Raw genomic sequence first — 20,108 nt, 5'->3', positions numbered from 1 at the left:
CAGAATATAAGTGGCAGCAGAAGTTGATGACAAACTACTTCTTATTTTAAGAAATGACTGAAACAATAAAAATATATTTAAAACGTTCTCGGCAAAATAAAAGGTTAGGAACCATGTGTTAAGTCACCATCTATTTTTGAGAAACAAAAATCTCAGAATAACTGAAAAATTGAACTGTTGAGAATATATTTTAAGTTCTATAATTAAAGCAAGCCTCAGTTTCCTTTTCTTGCAAAAAAATTAGTTAAATTTTAGAGAGGCATGCTCTCAAAATTAAAACTAGAATTTGCATTAAAAAAGATCCTAAATGTGTTCCAGTTCTGCAAATTTCAATAACTGTATATGCATTTGCATGACTGTTTGAAATCTGTCGTTTGGTATTACCTAAAAATGCGCCCATGTAGCAGCACCTTGATGACATGTTAATGCCTCCTGACTGCCTGTTTCCAAGCCTTTATTACCACTTTTATAGGCTGTGCGCCCTCAGAGGGCTCCTCTGGCTTCAGGGGAACCTTATTCTGTCTGAGAAAAGAAGCATACACATGCAACCCACCATTATTATTTTTGAGGTCATATATGAAGGCATAAAAATATACGCAGAGAGGAATTCTAGTGAGAAAAAGAAGGCTATCCCAAGGGGTCTTGCACAGTATTAAATCTGCCTCTCTTCTTGGACCCTGCTTAGGTTTCCTCTCTTTTGTCTCGCTACTCAGACTGCATGTGCTGTGATAAGAATTCCTCCCTGAAGCAGGAGCTTAGGAGGGATGTTTTAAGCTTTTGGACACACTAAAGCTGCAGAGAATAATAACAAATGCTGCAAATGCAGCAGCCAGGCACTGTCGCTCATGTCACACCCAAAAGCTGTAGGTAATGAATTGAGCCAGGTGGGATTAGTCTGAAAAGGGTTTTGGAGAAGGATGGGCTTTCCATTTCAGCTTGGAGGGAAGAAGGGCATTGATTTGGCAGGGCAGAAAGCGGGAGAGAGCATTTTCATAGGCAGGGGCGTGGTGAATGAAAGGGATTCAAGGCAAAGGACGGCAACGCATCCCACTAGGAGAGTCAGGACACGTGGGCAGGTCCTAAACACCACAACTGAACTGGATGCGTTTCAGCCACAACTGCTTATTCATTTACCATGTTTACAGCAACACATCTAGCACTCACTCAGCACTATCATAACTCTTAGCAAACTTAGATAAGCTTAATTAATTTTAGATGTTCTGATCTCAACTCAAAATTTTGTGACATATACAGAAGGAAAAAAAATGTCAACAGAAAAGAACTATCTTCACCTGATCAATTTCCCCCTTTGTGCAAGCCACTGCGTTAAGAACAAGACAGAAATCCATGGGGTCAGTCTGGTCGCTGCTCTCTGTTATCCTACAGACATAACGATATTCAGAAGAAAATGAACTCCTGGCATCTCCTACCAAAACTGCAGCTGAGGGAAGTGATACTTAGATTGTCAGAGGCAGCATCTCCATGGATAGCATCTTGGACAAAATAATCTTAATCCTTTGTAGTATATCCTTGATTCATTTGTAACATTATTTTCTCAGTACCATTGGAGTTTACTTATTTTTGAATAAGAGGCATATGATCTAAACCTCCATGTTTACTATGACGTGTTCTCAGGGCGCATGTTTTTTCAATGCATTATTACTTTGTAAGACTATACATGCAAAATTTCCTTTAGAATTTAATGTCAGAAGAAAATCTGTTTTCCCCATAGAATTGGTACTATTTATCTTGTCTCATAATTAAAGTTATGCAATTTTTAGTATTTTCCTTTTTTGTGTCATCAGTTTCCAGGAATCTCAGACACAATTATTAGTAATTATGCTGACCTTGCATGTTTTATCAATTTACCTCCTTATTTCTTTGGACCTTATTTATATCACTATTCTATTAATCTTACTGCATATACTCTGTTATAAATCACCTCAGTTTCTTTTAAAAAGATAAGGGTGCAAGGAAAAGAGAGAATGGAAGGAAATAAGGGGAAAAAAGGAAGGGACTAAGGAAATGAGGAGGGAAACAAAACATATAGAAGAAAGAAAATAGAAAAGAGAAAGAGGAAGGGAAAATTAAAGGAAAGGAGAAAAAAGTATGTTATTCCATTAGATTTTATCAATTTTATTCAAAATTGTCTTTGGCTCACAGAATATACAGCATTAGTTTTTTACAGGCTGATCAGTTGGAAACAGTTTTCAGAAGGGAAGCAGAACGAACAAGAACACTTTTGTTTTTCATTTCAGGGGGTGATAGTTTCCTTCCTGCCTTTATCTGTTTCTATTTTAGAATTTAGAAGCCTCCCTCCACCTTCCCAAACAACAGGATTTAAGGGCATGGTGGAGGATATTCTAGTTTGGGGAAAACCGTAATTTTTTGTTGTTTTTACGTAACAAACTTTAAGTGAAAAAAATGGCCTTTGAGTAAAAAAGAAACAAACGAATAAAAATTAAACAACCCCCCCGAACTCTGTAACAGATTTTTAGAGACTAAATAGCTATGTTGTAGAAAATTTATTGGTAGATAAGTCACAACTGACCAATTTTCTTAACTCTTTGTATGTATAATTATATTCTTGGTAATTTCCTTGCCACATAACTCTTACAAATTAGAGTGTAAGTCAAAATTAAAGAGATTTCTCCCTAATAAAATAAATGACATTTCAATAAACGAGTTCCTTAAGTCCCAATAATGTTCTCAAATACATAGTGGGAGAAATTGGGAATGATTTTTTTCCAAGCAAGCAATTAATACCAGCCTGTGTTTGGTGAAAACTTAGCCATGGAGATATATATGTATATATGTATATACCCTTTTAATGATGTCCTATTTACAGTAGTCTTTTGAAACTCTCTAATTGTGTTTGATCTATTGGGAGGAAGAAGTTTTCCTGAGAAGTTAAAATAGGCTGGTGTCAGAATGACAAGCTAAGAAATCCCCTGGATTAAGTCAGAGATGCCCTCACATAAAGCATTTAAATCTGATTACAGTAGGAAAAAAACGTTTGATTTCATTTTCACTTTTTTTTTTTTTAATGGAGGTACTGGATGTCTAATCCAGGACCTCAACGCACATTCTGCCACTGAACTATGCCCACCTCTGACTTTGTTTTTAATACCAGATGAAATCAAACTGCCAAACTTTAGAGACGTTTTGTATAACTTGTGTGTTTTCTACTGAAACAAGTACACAAAGGTTCAGGTTCCTTTGACATGAGACAACTACTTATCTTTAAAGACCCAGGCTCTCTGGGCTTCACTCCAGCCAAGGTTCCAGTCTGGGTTCTACAGTGCCCCTAGTGGTCCATGATTAACATGCAGGGGGCTTATAGTTGGAGGAAAAATAATGACACTTTATTTTATTAACCTCTAATTGAAATATAGGCTTTCCATCTAACCACAGTATTATTAGCAACACCTATAATTTTGCAACCCAAACAAATGACAGAGATCTTCAGGTCACACTGCAGTTACTGCATACATCAAAAGTATCATTTATTCTCATCTTGGTTTAGAGTAATCATGAGAATCACCGGTCTATCGTATTTATTACCTTAATAAAGACATATATAATACCATACTGTATTTTTAATAATTTGATAACTTGTAATTTAATAATTTGATAACTTTTTTCAATGTAATGAATTTCCTTTTGCCATTATGTCTATTTTACTTTATGCCCTTAAAAATATGTACCTAAGAAGAGGTTGGTAAGTTTCACCAGACTGCCAAAAGGGTCCATGACACACAGAAGAAGATTAAGGACACCCACCCTGACGGCGGTTCTCAAACTTTAACCAGCAACCGAATCGCCTGACAGGCTTGTTCAAAAACAGATTGCTGCTCCCTGCTCTAGACTTTCTGATGAGCTTGTCTGAAGTGGGGTTCCAGCACGAGCATTTGTATACATGCATCCCAGGTGTTGCAGATGCAGAAATTTAGCTCTAAAATCACACAGTGGGAATCACTGACCTAGACCGCCCCGAGTCTGAATGTCTGGGACGACGGCCAGGTGACTCTAACGTATCACCAGGTTTGGGAGCTGCCGATCTAGCTCCTGGATTACAAGTCAGTGGCTCTCTTATTTTCACTCCCTTGCTCATAGCAAATATAGTTACCCAACCACTGTGCTTTCCCCAACCCTGTTAGATAATAAGCCTATTAAAGATTACTCTCAGGAAGTTATACGATGACTATAGTTTGCTATTAATTATTTTCTCTTTACTTATTCTTAATTAATGCATTTCTAATTCCGAAATAGGAAAAAAAAATCAGAGTTATACATTGTAATTCAGGCAAATGGTGAGCTTCTTAGCTTGGCCAGTTAAACCAAGTAAAATAAAAATTTTTTTCCATGATCTTGCCCACAGCTGCCCCTGCCCCACCAGCCCACTGCCTTACCCATCCCTCCCCAGGAACATAGCTAAGAATAAAATTAAAATTTCCTTTTTGTGTTGAACTTATAAATTAAAAAACTAAATATTAAAACTAAAAAACCAGAAAATGTTATTTACATATTTTTGTGTCAAGATAGCAAATAAAATCATTCAGAATTGAAGGTCATCATTATATTTTTTTCACCTAATTCCTATACTTTTGTAGTTTTGTTAAGGCTTTGCCCACATAGCTGAAAAGCTGGGGACACTGACAGAAAATATGAACAAGAACATAATTTGTCCACCAATTTCTTAAACTCATCTGAAGCACAGGTTCCATTTTTCAGTTTCCCAGAAAACTATTTTCAGTGCTGAATTGTGAATGCAACTCTGTGGTGGTGCTTATACAGGAAGTTAAATTATCATGCTCTATTTATTTGTAAGACTAATTAAAAAAAATTTTACCCCTTACCCTCCATTCTCCACCAACATTTTCAAAACACCTCTGGAATGGAAGAACCTTGAAGGAATTCCATTTCTTGTTTTGGGTTTCAGAACAAGAGAGTCAGTGTGATGTTTCTGGTATCTGAACAGAAGATACCTAGCACAGGATTATCATGGGACTTAAACATGAGCACCAGCTCCTTATAGCACTGCCTGATGGGGATACATATATCTAGCTCTATTTTTAAAAAAAAACATTAGTATTTCTTAAATTTTGTGCAGCTGTACAGACCCTGATGACTTCTAGCTTTTACTGGCTTAGCGGGGCAAATCAACCGCATAGGTCATTTACTGGGTTAGTAACAGGGTGGTGTGCTTTCCTAGGAAATCTCATTTTAAAAATCACTACTCTAAGTTTCCTTAACGATTATTTCTGCATCAGTATAAAATGTTTTCTTTCATACTTTGATCAGAGACATGAAAATGTTATTCAAAGTACCTTCTACTTATGCATGCTGTAAGTGTCAGGGAATGAAAATATTTCATTTAAAAAAGGGAAGGCTGATGAAATCTGCCTCATATGACTTACCAGAATCTGTGGGGAACTGCATTTTGTGCCCTATCTGCATAAATAATCTTGAGAGACTCCAGTGCCTTTTTAATAAATCGACTCCTAAATTACTTTCCACTGTACCAAACACATCATTTTGAACTCGCTAAGTTTTCTTTTGGTTACCATGCACCAGTCTAGGCAAATTCTCATTAAGGCTATAACTTTCTTTCAATTACTAGAGCTCTATGGAGACCATGTAATAAGTGCAGGCCCACAGATTAAAGTCTTTGCAGAGATGACCTGACTCATTTCTGAAGAAAGCAAGCGCCTGACCTTTATCAAAAATACTGTATCGAAGGCAGTGGGATGTACTACTAGCTTTACACCCAGTAAAAAATTTAGCTCTCTGTCCCGGTCTCCATCTGGAAGGACTGTGATTCATAAGAAATAAGGTCAGTGAACCAGAGAGCAAAATCTGGCTGCGGGGAAAAACATGTAAATAGATCGTATACAGCTGTGTGGAATTGGCTGTCATCCACACGGCGCAAGCCACTGGACTAGCCATTGTCTTAGAGAGCCTTCCCTGACATGCACAAATTGCATATAGGTTCTCCTATAGCACGTTGTAGTTATCACATTATATTGCAATTATCTATTGATGTGACTATCTGTACCACATAAGCATTTAAAGCCAAAACCATGTCTTATTTATCTGAAGAACAGATAGAATATGATTGCCAATGCTTTGATTTCTGACCTGGAGTAATCAAAATCATATATTTATATTAGCAACTGTTAATAAAGTTAAATATTTCCTTTCTAATATCTTCTCTCACATAACGGGAGTCAATAGCATGCTATCATATTTTATTTTTATTCAAATGCATTAAGAAACATTTCTGCCGAAGAAGATGTTGATCATTTTGATCTTTGTAAATGGTTCATCTTAACCCCATATGTCCTCTAGGGAACACCACAATGGAAAGCATGCCTGTGTTTCTAATCATATAGTGATTGCTTAGGAAGGTGATGAACTGGACCACAGGCTCCTGTGCAGGAAGAGCCCAGTCACCCAGGGCATTTGGATTCATCAGCTGGGGACACAATGTCAAGTAACCTATCTCGTCAGCCTAAACTTTACTAAGTTTCTCAGTTTGTAAAATAGCTCCTCCGTTTTATTGGCAGATTTAGAAGGGGAAACAAACGACTTCCAAGGGCCGCAGCTGTATGAACTCACTACTGAACTGAAGTCAACATTAAGGTAGGAATCTGGAATCCAAGCCACTTACCCAGCGCTTTACTTGAAGTGAGGATAAACAACTGTCCTTTTCAGTGTTGTGTGGATTCTTCATCAAAAAACAGTATTCTCCCTACGACCTACCTTCCTCCAAGACTCTATGTCTCAAAGCCCCCCATGTTGAAAGGGTTTCTGGTAGAACACAAACTGCAATGTGTAATTAAAGGGATAAATATATATAAAGTGCAGGAATTTTCCGACTAATACACCTAAACCAAATTGATGATGATTTACATACTGGATGACGAAACTCACTTCCTCCCTTGGATCTTGATAGGAATTGCCTTTCTGATGAGGCTGAGATCACTTGGATGAGACTCGGAGCTGGGGAGTTCCTGTTCTGAATGGGTAACATTAGAGGAGGTAAAGGGAGTCGAAAGCTCTCAATCCAATTGCAGGAAGTTATGGAGCATTTCTGATACTCCGACTGGGACCTCAACAAATTTTCTTATTGTAAAATATCTGTATGTGGTGGTTAGGTACTATCTTGGCATTAGTAATCAATTTAACTCTCCCAGTCTACTGGGAATTAAACAGCTATTACGGCGACACCAGGACCTAACCACTGCACTAACATTATTTTTAGTGGAAAATAATGTTTTGGGTTGAAAAAAAAAAACACTTTGAAACACTTCACTAATGTTATTTCTAGTGGAACATAGGTTTGGGGGTTAGAAAATAAACATTTTGAAATCAATTTTTAAAAATCTGTGTATAGCATGAAGACTGTTATATGAATTATTAATCAGAGAGAGGTCCCCTGATGAGGAAAGCTATTAAATTTGATTTTGATGAACTAAGAATAGTTGAGATAAACAGGGAAATGCTGGGGGCATGTGTGCATGTGGACTTAAATTATTTTCCTTTGTAATTTTATGTAATCTTTTAAAATAATTTAGAAAATCATTCTCCAGTTCAGGACAGAAAGGAAATTATAATGATTTATAACTGACAAATATAGAAATGTATACTTTTAACATATATTTAGTTAGATATATATTTATACATATATATATTTTATATAACGAATAATTTAGTACTTCAACAGATTATTTAGCACCTGTATTTTGAGACAAAGGTAAGTCTAGATATTAGCAATGCAACAATGATAAAATAGACATGGTTCTTACATTTACAGACTTTGTAGTTGAATATGACAGGCCAGCCTGGTAATGATACAGTGCTATAAGTGATAAACGTTCACATCTGACCGCGTTTGGTTAGATCTCCAAAATCATGAATAACGAAGGGTCAGAATGGTGAATTAGAGTGGACTGATTATACAACTTAAAAGAAGTAAATCCTCACTACTTATTACCTCCCATTTTCATCTTATCACTTTTGAGATTGATGGGAAGGTAAAAAAATGAATATGGTGAACTTATATATTTGATGTAATATATTATGACATTAAATTGGCAGGTATAATAAAGTTTTGGTGAGTCCATAACATGCAATTATCACTTGCATCACCCTTCTTGGGAAAGTCTTGCAATTTTGCATATGCTTTCTCACAATTATACTGCTACAAATTTCCCAAAAGAACTATTATAAACATGTTGCGAAGATACAGCAAAAGCATATTCTCTAAAGTACACTTGCAATTAGTTATATATATATTACACCATATAGCAGAAAATGGAATATTTCATTTTCTTAAAAATGATAATCTATAGAAAATATTTAATGCTATGAGAAATGTTCATGTGTAAGTAGGCTAAAAAACAGAGCATAATATGATATTTTGTGTAATTTTATAATATACTATTACTATATCCTTGTATTTATGTAATATTTATAAAAAGGCTATTAACTGTGCTTGTTTTTTGAGAATGGGGTTAAGCTAGATTTTTATTTTCTTCCTTTTGAATATGTGTATTTTCTAAATAGATAATTTTCAGAAATTTTAAATTTCTTAATAAACCCACTTTAAGACCCATAAAAAAGCTTGAGAATAATTTAAAAGAGAGCAGAGTAGAATGACTTACCCTAGTCCCAGCAGCTGACAAACATCATCTGAGATCTGGGTGGTCCAGTTCTCAGCACAAGCTACATGCCATGCGCCCTGGATTCTGAATTGCACCAAACCACTGTTGCTTGTTGTACCATTGAAAAGACGCACTAAAGAGATTAGATCAAGATGGAGTCATTTTGACCTAAGTTGATAAAAGTAAAAAATGACTCTAAACTAAACATGCAATGTTCTTAACATTTAGAGTTTAGAGACTGGTTGTATTTTTTATTAAGGGTATATTGGAAGTCTTAAGTTGAAAAATACAAATTTGGCAGGCTGAATTTTGCTCTTTCATATCAGTATAAAAGTGGAAAGGGCAGAGATATGCAATACAGCAAATAAAAAGAAAGTAAATCTTTTCTGAAGAGCATAGCTTGTAAGCTTAGTCTTTGAAAGAAGGAAAACTCAAGTTCAGCGATAACTTTAGGCATTTTTTTTCTACTTCTTTCCCCAGAAACTATTTTCTTTGGCTTGTTTCTTTTGCTATTTGTTTTCCATCATCCTCCCTTCCATCTTACAACTGTTTTGGATAGAGTGTTAAGGCCAGGTAGGGACTGGGCCAAGCTAAGCTGGCTTATCAGACAGTTAAAACATCACCAACAGTAGTTTTATCCACAGACACCATATTGTAATTCTGTAAGTGAACGTTAATTGTTTACTTGTTTTTCTTATAAAAAGAGGAAAAGCATTGACTTTAGAATTAGACAGACTTAGGTTGAAAACACAGCTCTAGCCCGTACTAGGTGTTTATAGGGAACTTTGGAAGCCACTTAACCTCTCCAAGCCTCAACCTTCCCGTGGCTGAGGTAGAATTAATTCTAACTTTGTTAAGATTGTTTGACAGCACTCAGTTATAGTGCGTGGCACATAAGAAGTTGCATTCAATATTTTCTTTGAAATAAAAGTAGGACGGAGTAAAACTAGCCATTTCTCATAATGTTATAGAGATTTGGAGTAGGACTGAATCGAAGACTCAAGGCAGGAGGAGTAGTAGATACTGAAGAATCAAGAATGCAAAGGATTAAGTCTAAGAATGTGAGTTATCAATGAGCATAACGGTGCCTCTGTATGTAGGCAACCTACAGAATAGAACAGTTAATAAGAATGGTGCTAATGTGCCTGGTGTGGGCTGTTGTCTCTTTGTGGTGTTTTGTGCTTTCTTCCTGCATATGGGTTGTCCTAGACTTAAAGTTATTAAAAGTCGTCAAATTTAAACAAACAAAAACAAAGGTCTGCATGTTAACTTTCCTTTTAACCAGGACGGAGACAGAGGTGCTGAAATCACCAGGAGATCATAACCCAAAAGTACCAAAATCTGCCCTAATAATTACAGGACTAATCTTCCTTTCATATTTGTAGAATCCAACTGTAGAGGTTAATGGATAAGCAGTATTTTCTTAAAAAGAAAACATACCACAATGTGCTTCATCTGACCCATCCTTACAGTGTGGAAACCCGTCACAGAGATTTACCAGTGGAACACACTCTCCATCTTTACACTGAAAGTTGTCCTCCTTGCAAGGCTCTGTGGGGGAAATAATATGCATTGTATAGGATAAAGAAATGACAAATAGGCAATTCTGGAGTACCCATCCCACTTCTGCTTCCTTAAACCCCAGTTCTTTGCCACAGTGCAAAGTTATGCTGGCTTTGATACCGAATACGATTACATACTTAATTGCTCAGAATGCTTCCGCAGTAGTCCTGTCAAAGCCAGAGACGTGGCTTGAGAAAGAAGAGTGTGACTAAAAGCTTAAGCAGCTCCTTTGAGGCAGGGTATGGCTTTGGTCCCATTCCTCTCTCACAATCTCCGCTAGTCTCTCTTCAATAAAACATCTCCAACCCAAATGAACATACAGATGACAACCACTGGAATGTTATCCAAGCATAAAGAGACCTCTTGGTTTAACCGTCCAAAGGATACCTCCACACCATTACTATACAGAAATGTAGAAGTTGCTATTTGGAGGGACCAAAGTTGGACCCGGCTGGAAACAGTGAGCTGAATTAAAGCATGGTCAGGCAGGAAAAAGTAGTCTAAAGAAATGGGATCTGTAGCAGCAGTGACTTGAAAGGAAACAGGGATGCAGTTCCAAATTAGTAGGACAAGGCTGAAGTCATGGCAATGTGCTTGGACACGAAGACACAGAAGGAAAATGAAGAAGCTGGACAAGGAAGGAACTGAGTAGATCTGGTGGTTCTTGCCAGAGGTTGAGTTGTGCCAAAAGAGGCCTACTTGAAATACACATATTCATTGCTCAAAGGGAGTGAGAACTATGTTTCCTGGATATGTTTGTTCATTCTTAAAGACGTGTGCCCTGGGACAGCCCTAGTTTCCCTGGAGGAGAAGGATTTGCTTCCCTCAAGTTGTTTTCTGATTACGGCCTGGGAGGGACATCTACGTGCTGACACTGGGATCTCTGTTGAGGGCCACATGGGATTTGGGTCCCCTGGGAAAGGAAATGGTAGTTGGATATGGAGAGGCTTAAAGTTTCTTCCCCTAAGTGGCACATGGACAATAATAACGGGGAAGCAAAAGCAATTGAAAAAAAAAAAAAAAGAAACAGGGAAACCTGTATTTTAAAAACTGTTAGTGAATATTAATCATTAACTACTATACTGCTTTCATGAATACACAATTCAAGTGAAAATGGTTTCCAAAACAAATGGTACTCATCTCCATAGAGACTTTCTCAATTTATGATGACCAAATGTAATGGCACTTGTAAGGAATCATTTCTGTTGTTTTAGAATCTAGGTGGTTGTCCCAAATCTGAGGGCACTGACAAATACTGTTATGTTCTAAAGAGAGGTACTAAATGTAGCCATACTAATACTTAAAAAAATTACCAAAACTAGTCTAGCAACTATAAATTTCCAGCTATCACTTTTTTTTTCCAGCTATTACAAAAATGATTAGAGTTTTTTCTTAAAAAAGCCTACATAGGAAACTTAAGGAGGAGTGTTTTCATGTGGAAGACGGGAGGAAGGGGCCATCCAGCAAAGCAAGTGAGGGATGCCCCAGGAGAACCAATTCTAGGCTCTCTGAAAGAACCCAACTGGGTTGCCTTAAAGAAGGGAGGCTGTACTCTCACTCCCCAGTTGAACATTTATTACCTTGCAGAGGCATAAGGACTGCCACTTACACAGGGCTAGTACAGGCACTTTCAGACTTTTCTTTTCAACTGTAACTGCAGTAAAAAATATATTTTGAATCATACTCCAGGGTACACAGCAATGTGTATACTTATGTGTGTGTAAGTGTGCATGCGTGTGTAACTAAATTAAAATTTACTCTTATTTTGTTTTATTATTTCTATTCTATTCTATTCCATTCATTCTATCCCATTTCATTGTATCCAATTCCATCCATTCTGTTCCATAACAAGAATGCTGGGCAAAATCCAGTAAGTTGATTTCATGATATGCTTTTTAAAAAATACCAGACTAAACTGAAGTGAAGTGAAAAATTTCATGTGAGGTGGTGACTTTAGTTTCCTTAAGTTTGGGGACAGATAGCTATATCAATAAAGATTTGTATTCACATCCTGTGCAATGAATTTAAAAGTCAGAAATTTGGCTGGACCTTTCCTTGATGGTAGTTAGGTCTAGGAGAGAAGGGGGCGGTAGAGACAACCTACATTTTCTCCATGTCCAGGGCCATGCGTGAGTTTCCTTTCGGCCATGTGGGCGCTTGGAAGGGTAATGGAGTGACAGCTGCCTGTCAGGACAAGCTGGCTCCAGGACAAAGAAGTGCAGGAATGGAGGCTGGCGAGTGGGGATTGGGAACTAAGCAGAGTTATAAGACATCACAAGGGGAAGCAGTGTACTACCCGTGCGTATGGTGTGGGAGTCCTGGGGAAGGGGGAAAGGAACACTCAAAGGAACACGTAACTCTGTTCTGCACATGAGTTAGCATTTGGCCAGGAACACTGTTAGCCAGGAGAAAACTACGGTGGTGACAGAGTTTTCCTTTTGGCCTTTCTCCCAAAACTGAAGCCATGGGAAGATGGAAGGGAAAGAAAGTGGGAGAGAAATTAAAGACAGTATTTTCACTCTCCTCTACCTTAAATTTTCGGGCCATGATTTGTGCCTGAGTTGGGAGATTTGGAAAAAAAAAAAAAAGCTTTGAATTAGATGATATTAAAGTTTTGGTGCTATATTTGACTGTACATTTTAATACCTAAGAGAGAGTCTTAATTACCTGGTTAAGAAAATTGCATAACCTGGAAAAGTGAAGATATCTGCCTAAAATATCCAGGAGCAAAAAGAGAGGTTTAGAATAAAGTAGATGGAGGAAAATAAAGCTTTTTCTGTTTATATTCTCATTGAGTCCATTCTTCAAATTGAATATGCAATTTACTAGCTGTAACACCCATATACCTTGTTTCTTCATCTTTGTATGCCCAGGACTTAACAAAATGCCCGGCACACAGTAGAAAATCAGTAGATATTTGTTAGCTGTTAAGTGAATTAATTTATGTTAAATGAGAGGTATGCCTCAAAAATCAGTATGAACCTTAGTAATAAAGTTGACACAGTATAAAGAAATCTTTAAAAGTATGATTTCAAAAACTCTATTTTTAAATAAGGCAGTTGACTGACGGTAACCCTATTAATTTGAAAAATAAGAATGGATTCTATGACTTATGAAGAAAAAATTTACTTATTTGAACTTGAATGGTAGTTAAAACATAAGCTGTGGAATTATATGATCTTGGTTTGATCTGTAATTTAGCCATTTTCTTTTTATTTATTTTTGATCATGGGCAAATAAATTAATCTTTCAGAGATTCAATCCCCTTGACTGTCAAATAAGAAAAAATACTACTTATGTCTTGGGTATATCATAAGAATAAATTTAAAAAAATTAAATGTATTTAGTATACCAATATGAATACACTGGATGCAGAATCAATTTTATCTATAGCAGCAAAATTAGTAAAAAATCTTCCTTTTCATTAATATTTTGAAGTTGCCATTCTTTCTTCCAAATGCCTGTTGTGCAATTTTCTCCTCCAGATAACACAAAAAAACACACCTAATCCTTTCTTCTGGGTATCGTACAACAGTAATTGGAGCTATTTGTATACGTTACTGTAAACTTTGATAACGTCTATATTTTTTCATTCTTACCAAGTTTAAATAATAAAAAAATACTTTAAGCAAGGCATGGCTGGCCTAGTTGTTTCCATAAATCTTTACCCGATGAAAGAAACAGGTTACATATATCAAATATAATGCTATTAGGGAGACTCTTGCAAATGTAATTATCAATTTATTTCACAAATGCATATTTTTAAACCAGATTAGAAGGATGATAAATGGGCACATATTCTACAGGCAAGCATTAATGCTTTAACTGACTTTATATTTTAATTTTTCTAGTATTAATTTTCATTTAGAAAACAGGAATACTTAAAACTAGGTATACATGTGTTTAAATTTACGTATTTATTTTAACTCTATATTTAATATATATTATGAAAGTCAACAGACTAATTATGTATCCATAATCAAATATTTTAATATACTTATAGAATGTTAGTCACCACCAGTTATTTTTAAATTATCCCATTACTTTGTTTTCATAGTTTGTTAAAATCATTATGTAAAAATGAGTTTTTAATGCCAATAATTTAATCACAGATAAATTTATTAATAATTTTACTTTTTTACTAGTATAACCAAGCTACATTTAATTGGAAAAGCACATATCCATCTAATGAAAATTTAAATATTTGAATAAAAATATGAATGGAAACATGTAAATATCTGAAAACTAATTCATTTTTGTGCTCTAGCCAATGTGATTAGGGTTATCCCCTATGAACATCAAAAAATGAACCTATTTCTCTAAGATGAATGTATTGGATAAAAAAATGCTGAATGGGGCAAAATAATCACTTTTGCTTAACTGAATAAAAATGTCAAATTCTGAGAAGTGTAAATAAACTCTCTCAAAATTTTCCTTCCTATACATGAACTGGATTCTGATTTTTTGCAACATATAACGGCTCAACTTCATTAAGCAAACTTTAATCCAAAAGTTTAACTCTCTGTGGCCTCTGATGTCTTATTTCTGATCATTTTGTGCCCATGGTGAGAGCAAGGGAAAGAAATATTGCTAAGAATTGAATTTCTCCATCTTCTTTTTATGAAGTCTCCCATAGCCCTGCCTCATTTAGTCAGCATATGCTTGGTTTGAAATGGAACTGAATTGATCTCTAAGGCACACGCCACTCAATCTGGGGAGGGCTCCAAACCCCCAAATGTAATCAGCCACCTCTTCCACAGTTGCCTGATAAGCACAATTGAATTCCAAATTAAGACTCTGAGATTCAGAAAAGTGCAATACGGGGACATGTATAGGAGAATGATCTTAATAAATCTGTATTTCATATACCTTAGTGTAAATAAAATGTTAAAAATTAGATAAAGAAAGGAGATACAAAAATACATTATACAATAGACATATATTTCAACTGAATGCTTTGGAAGGTGTCCCCAAAGTATCTCAGAAGATAAATAAAGCACATAAATGCTGAAAATGGATGCTGTGCCTTTTACGCTTTTTTCTCCTAAAATGACCAGCAAAGCAGAGCACCAATATAAACAGATCTGTGTGCTTAATCTCTCTGTTACCAGCGTGATTATCTTCCACTGCCAACTCCCTGGTTCTGTAATTGCTTTTAAGCCTTTTGGTGTAAAAATCTCCCTGGGAGAAGACTGTGCCGATGATGACTCAATCACTCTATTTTCTATTCCCCCGCAGCATCTGTCCCGTGTCCAAGAGGAACATGAAACCGCATTCCCAGTGTATTCAGCACACAGTGATGGTCATGGAAGACTCCATTCTAGCTTCAGTCAAGGGAATTTTCTCTAAATGATTTATGCTTAAATACTAATCACAGTAACTAAAATCTACCCGAAGGGCAAATCAATCTAAACATCTACACCATAAATCACCTATTTTGTGTTGGAAGCCATAGATTAAGTTCTTTTGTCTTTTATCTTGAATAGAAATTGCTTGTACTATTTTTCAAAATGCTTAGCATACTTTTCTTATTAAAGCCAGTAACTGTATTATTTTTGATGGGAGAGATGTTGCCACCTTCTTTTCCACGATCTATTCTCTTTCCACCTCTTTCTTCCCTTCTCATTTACTATTTAAAACATTGATTTAAAGACCTACTACTTCTCTAAAATTTCATTTCAAAATGCTTTCACTTTTGCAGATGGTGGAAGGCTCAATCATTATTTCAGTAGTTTGGATTCGTGAATAAATTCACTCCCTTATTGGTTAGAGCTCTTAGTTTTTTATCTCATTAGTTCAGACGGTTTTTCTATTCATCTCCATTTCTTTAAAAATATAGTACTTCTTTCAAAAATTCCTTGCACGAAATTCTAGGAAAGCAAGTTGGGAGCCCCTTCCCTCCAAGAGAATTGCTGTTAGGTATTTTCTTACTCTATTTTAAGCTGCTTTATAGAACAGAGCACAGAATTCTATTGCATTCAAATACAAGGGATATTAATGCCTATACATTTTTTTTTTTACTGTGGAAGTTTCTTCTCAAAAATTTAGAAATACCACTCCACTGTTTTTAAATATTCATCAGAAAATGACTAAAATATATAGCTGGACTGATTTTTAACATCGTTGAAAGGTGATTCTATTTATTTTCCTTAAAAATGTGCTGAAAAATTTTCCTATGGAAATTTAAAATTTCAAATAGGAAATGTTATAACACTGATTTCTGCTTGTAAATTTTTTTACAATAAACGATAAGACTGTATCATTTTTCAGTCACTTTAATATGGTCTAGAAAGTATATAGTTTTTTTCCCCCACTATACCTTTCAATATTAGTTTTGATGGGTTTTTTCCTTCTGAATGACTATCACTTTCAGCTTGTGGGTTGGTGTTTTTTCCTGCATGTCTATCACAGACTCACACATTTTTCTGTCTCTTTATATATTGTTTTAGCATTCTTGATCATGCTTTTGTGCAACATTTTTGTGAAAATGTGGTATTTTGGTGCCAGAGACTTTGAATCAGTGTGCAGTTGACCAAAAAACCATGCAGTTTCCACTGTTAACAAGAAACTCTGATCAAATCAGAAAAAATAATCTAGTAGTGGTAGAATTTCAATAAGAAATTCCTCTGCCCATAGATGAACATAGGGATAGAATTAGTAACTCAGTTCAAAATAGTAGTCTCAAAATTGTCTTGATTAACATTTTCCAAGGCAGTGATTTACTTTTCTTCTATGTTTCTGATTTTATATACATTATATATGTTACCCATTATATTTATACACATATATACATAAGTACATAACATCCAGTGATATTTTCATGTCAATATATTTCCTTTTGTGCTGTTTTGAAAAATAATTATAAATGTAATTTAAAAACAAATAATTTAATTTATAAATTAAGATAATTTTAAATCATATTTTCTACATTTTCTCCTTTTTCATGTACTCTGTTTTGAGATAAATTCTAATTGTCTGTCAGTCTCAAAGTCTTTATTCCTTTTCTTTCGTGCTGTAAATTTTTTCATAGGCCTTCATAGTTTTGTTTGCTTATTTCACTGATTTTTTGATTGATTCCTGTCAGTGTTGCTCATAAATCATAAGTAGCTGCTTCTAAGACCAATCACAAAATCCAGAAGAACAGGAAGTTGGTTAGGCTACCATTTACTCCCACCCAAGTAGCTTGCATAATAACAATTCTTATGACTTATTTTCAGGGCCAGAGGGTAGATAAGCTACAGGTCAACTTCTACATTTGTAGCAAAGCTGGAAGTGTACAATTTTCTGGGATGGAGTCTAAGGCCTGGGCCGGTGGTGAGTGGAGGGACAGATATTTGCACAGATAAATCTGGGATTAGATAATAGGCCAGATGAAGATCAATGCTCCAATACTACCTCTTTTCTAGACATTCTGGCTAAAGACAAACTGACCATAATCTCCTATGGAAGGGAAAGGTCAACATAGGAGGAATGTGTGTTCTGTTTACCTGACATATTTGTACCTAGAGAGAACCACTAAGTTGTGGGACAGAAGCATTTAAAATCATCATAGTCCAAGTGAAGCAGTAAGCTATAAAAATTCTCTGCAGACTGTTGAATACAGAGTAGCTTCATATCTTGCATATTTGAATGAAAAGACACACACACACATATATATATATATAATCTCCATGATGAGCAGGCAGGCCACCATTTTGTTTTTCCTGCTGATTTTGTTATGGATACTATAAAATTACAGGGTAATAAGGTTGTGCATCCCAGCAAATATCAGCATCAAATTCCTCATCCTCCATGGCAGTGTCTTTACATGGCTTGTCTCCAAGAAGTTAATGATGTTAATTTCTTAATTGGACGTTGTTGGCATCCAAACAGCTCACTTGCCTGTCTCCCTGCTGTTCTCTCAAGACGTTCTTGGCAAAAGGATCATGACAGCCAATCCTCCTTCCTTACAGTGCCAAGAACCTCTCTCTACAGTTTAAAATGCCCCTCTGCAAGGAACAAAACGCACAACTCTTGCCACACCAGAGAAGTGAAAATAGGTCTGCTGAAAAAGCAGTGTGGATTGCTGCTTTGAACAAAATCAGGTAGTGGTTAAAGAGGTTGAAAGGAAGAAAATCTCCTTTAAGATGAGGAAGAATGAATGAGTGCACTAGCATGCAAACATTGAAATTAAGTCCTGTATGTTTGGATGGTTTTGCTCCAAAAGTTACAAGGCAACATGCAATCCTGAGTGCACTTACCAGGAATCCCCAAGTGATACCCAGTAGTGAAATTTGCTTCAAATCCTCCCTTTGCCAACTCTTCATCAGTGATAAAAAGAACAGTCATCCTGTTGGTGGTTGAGAACACATCCTTTACTGGACCAGGCCCTGTGTACACAGCTGCTCCAAAGGAAAACGAGATAATTAGTGAGACAATTCTTCAACTCGAGGAAAATAGATCCTTTTCCTCAATTGTCTTCCAGATGTATGCAACGTGCAGCATGGCTCGCTGCAGAATAGCCACGTGTAAGTGAGTGTGTACATTCTTTTACATTTTAGACAATGCTTCTAGGAAAGCCAACTTCCCCAATGACTTTTTCTAGTATTAATTAAGGTTTCTATACCTCTATGATTTAACAATGAATGACTCACAATATTGTCTGGCTTAGCACCACTGTTCAAAGCTCATGTTACCCTAGAAAAATGATTCTTTTCCTGCTTTTAAAGACCTTTATAAAATAACAGTGATTATAGTCTCCCTTAATAATTTTTTGTCCAAGTTTATTCGACATTTTTTATAAGTTGAATCATTAACTTAATCCAAAAGATGAATTAATTAGAGACAAATAAACCTAAATGGTAGCTCTCAAATTATTTCCATCTAATCCCTGGGCTTGAGGGTTTCATAAACAATAAAATACTCTTGACTAAAAAACACACTCTCTCTCTATGTATATATATATGAATCCAATATACATTGGAGTCCTTGAAAGTGATTCTGTTTCAAAAGAATGTCTTGTCTACAAATTTGAAAACTATGATTATGAGATCTTTTTGGAATTCTTACTTGCTTTTCAATGATTGATGGAAATACTATGAGGTAAAATGATAAAAATGGGTTTTTCTTAGATAATGAGACACTGTAGTTTTTATTAGAAAGACAATGCAAGCTGAAAATGGAAAAACTCCTCAAAATGCGTTTATAACTGCATATATGAAAATCATATTTGAAGTTCCTCGGTTCTTGCTAGCACGAGGCTCCTTGCCTCACTGAGACTTTCATTACTTATCTGTTCTGTGTGTGGCTCTCAAAATCCTCTCCCAGGAAACTTATACTCTAGAACTTGGTGGGATTTTGCTGAAGAACTCTGCATAATGGGTGATGGATGAGTGTGGCTGGGGAACCCTCTCCACCACTCAGCTCCTTCATTGCTATAGAAAGTACCCTCTGGAGTTTTTACCCATTGGTTGCAGTGTTCATGTGATTGCATAGCTATCTGGCCAGATTTTATAGGAAATGATTAATATAGGTCTAAAACACAGTTAGATAAGACACTTTTACTTGTAAGTTGTGTTGTTTCTGCATTTCAGTTGACCTTTCATGCATTTTCATAGTTTAATGCATGACTTATCGAGAGACAATTTCTTAATAAGTAGTTCAATAGGATATTGGCTATTATTGGATCTTTACTATATGAGCATCTATTTTATGATCTAGGTATAATAATTTCCCCTGGAATAGTACACTTTTCCTCTATGTCTATTAAAAAATTAATGATCAATAAATATAGGGAAAATCAACTTTGGTCAATTTTTTAAATCATTCTCAGAGACATATAGAAGCAACTAGTACTAGAGACACAGAGAAAGTAATAATGGAACATAAAATACAAAT

At 35.7% G+C, this 20,108-nt stretch overlaps 1 protein-coding gene across 2 annotated transcripts in view; it reads right to left on the bottom strand.

Annotated features, from left to right (window-relative positions):
* Positions 1–20,108, bottom strand: part of TMPRSS15 (transmembrane serine protease 15) — a 107,191-nt gene that overhangs the window by 28,476 nt on the left and 58,607 nt on the right. For both annotated transcript variants that reach the window (XM_006184077.2, XM_006184078.2), the window contains 3 exons: positions 18,473–18,613; positions 10,110–10,220; positions 8,670–8,802 (listed from right to left, as the gene is read on the bottom strand). In XM_006184077.2, coding sequence (XP_006184139.2) covers positions 8,670–8,802; positions 10,110–10,220; positions 18,473–18,613 — 385 coding nt within the window. The remainder of the gene's footprint in view (positions 1–8,669; positions 8,803–10,109; positions 10,221–18,472; positions 18,614–20,108) is intronic.

This window comes from Camelus ferus, chromosome 1, assembly GCF_009834535.1.
Source record: "Camelus ferus isolate YT-003-E chromosome 1, BCGSAC_Cfer_1.0, whole genome shotgun sequence".
Classification (NCBI taxonomy): Eukaryota; Metazoa; Chordata; class Mammalia; order Artiodactyla; family Camelidae; genus Camelus; species Camelus ferus.
Note: the sequence above shows the minus strand (reverse complement) of the source record. Positions and strands in the feature narration are given on the sequence as shown.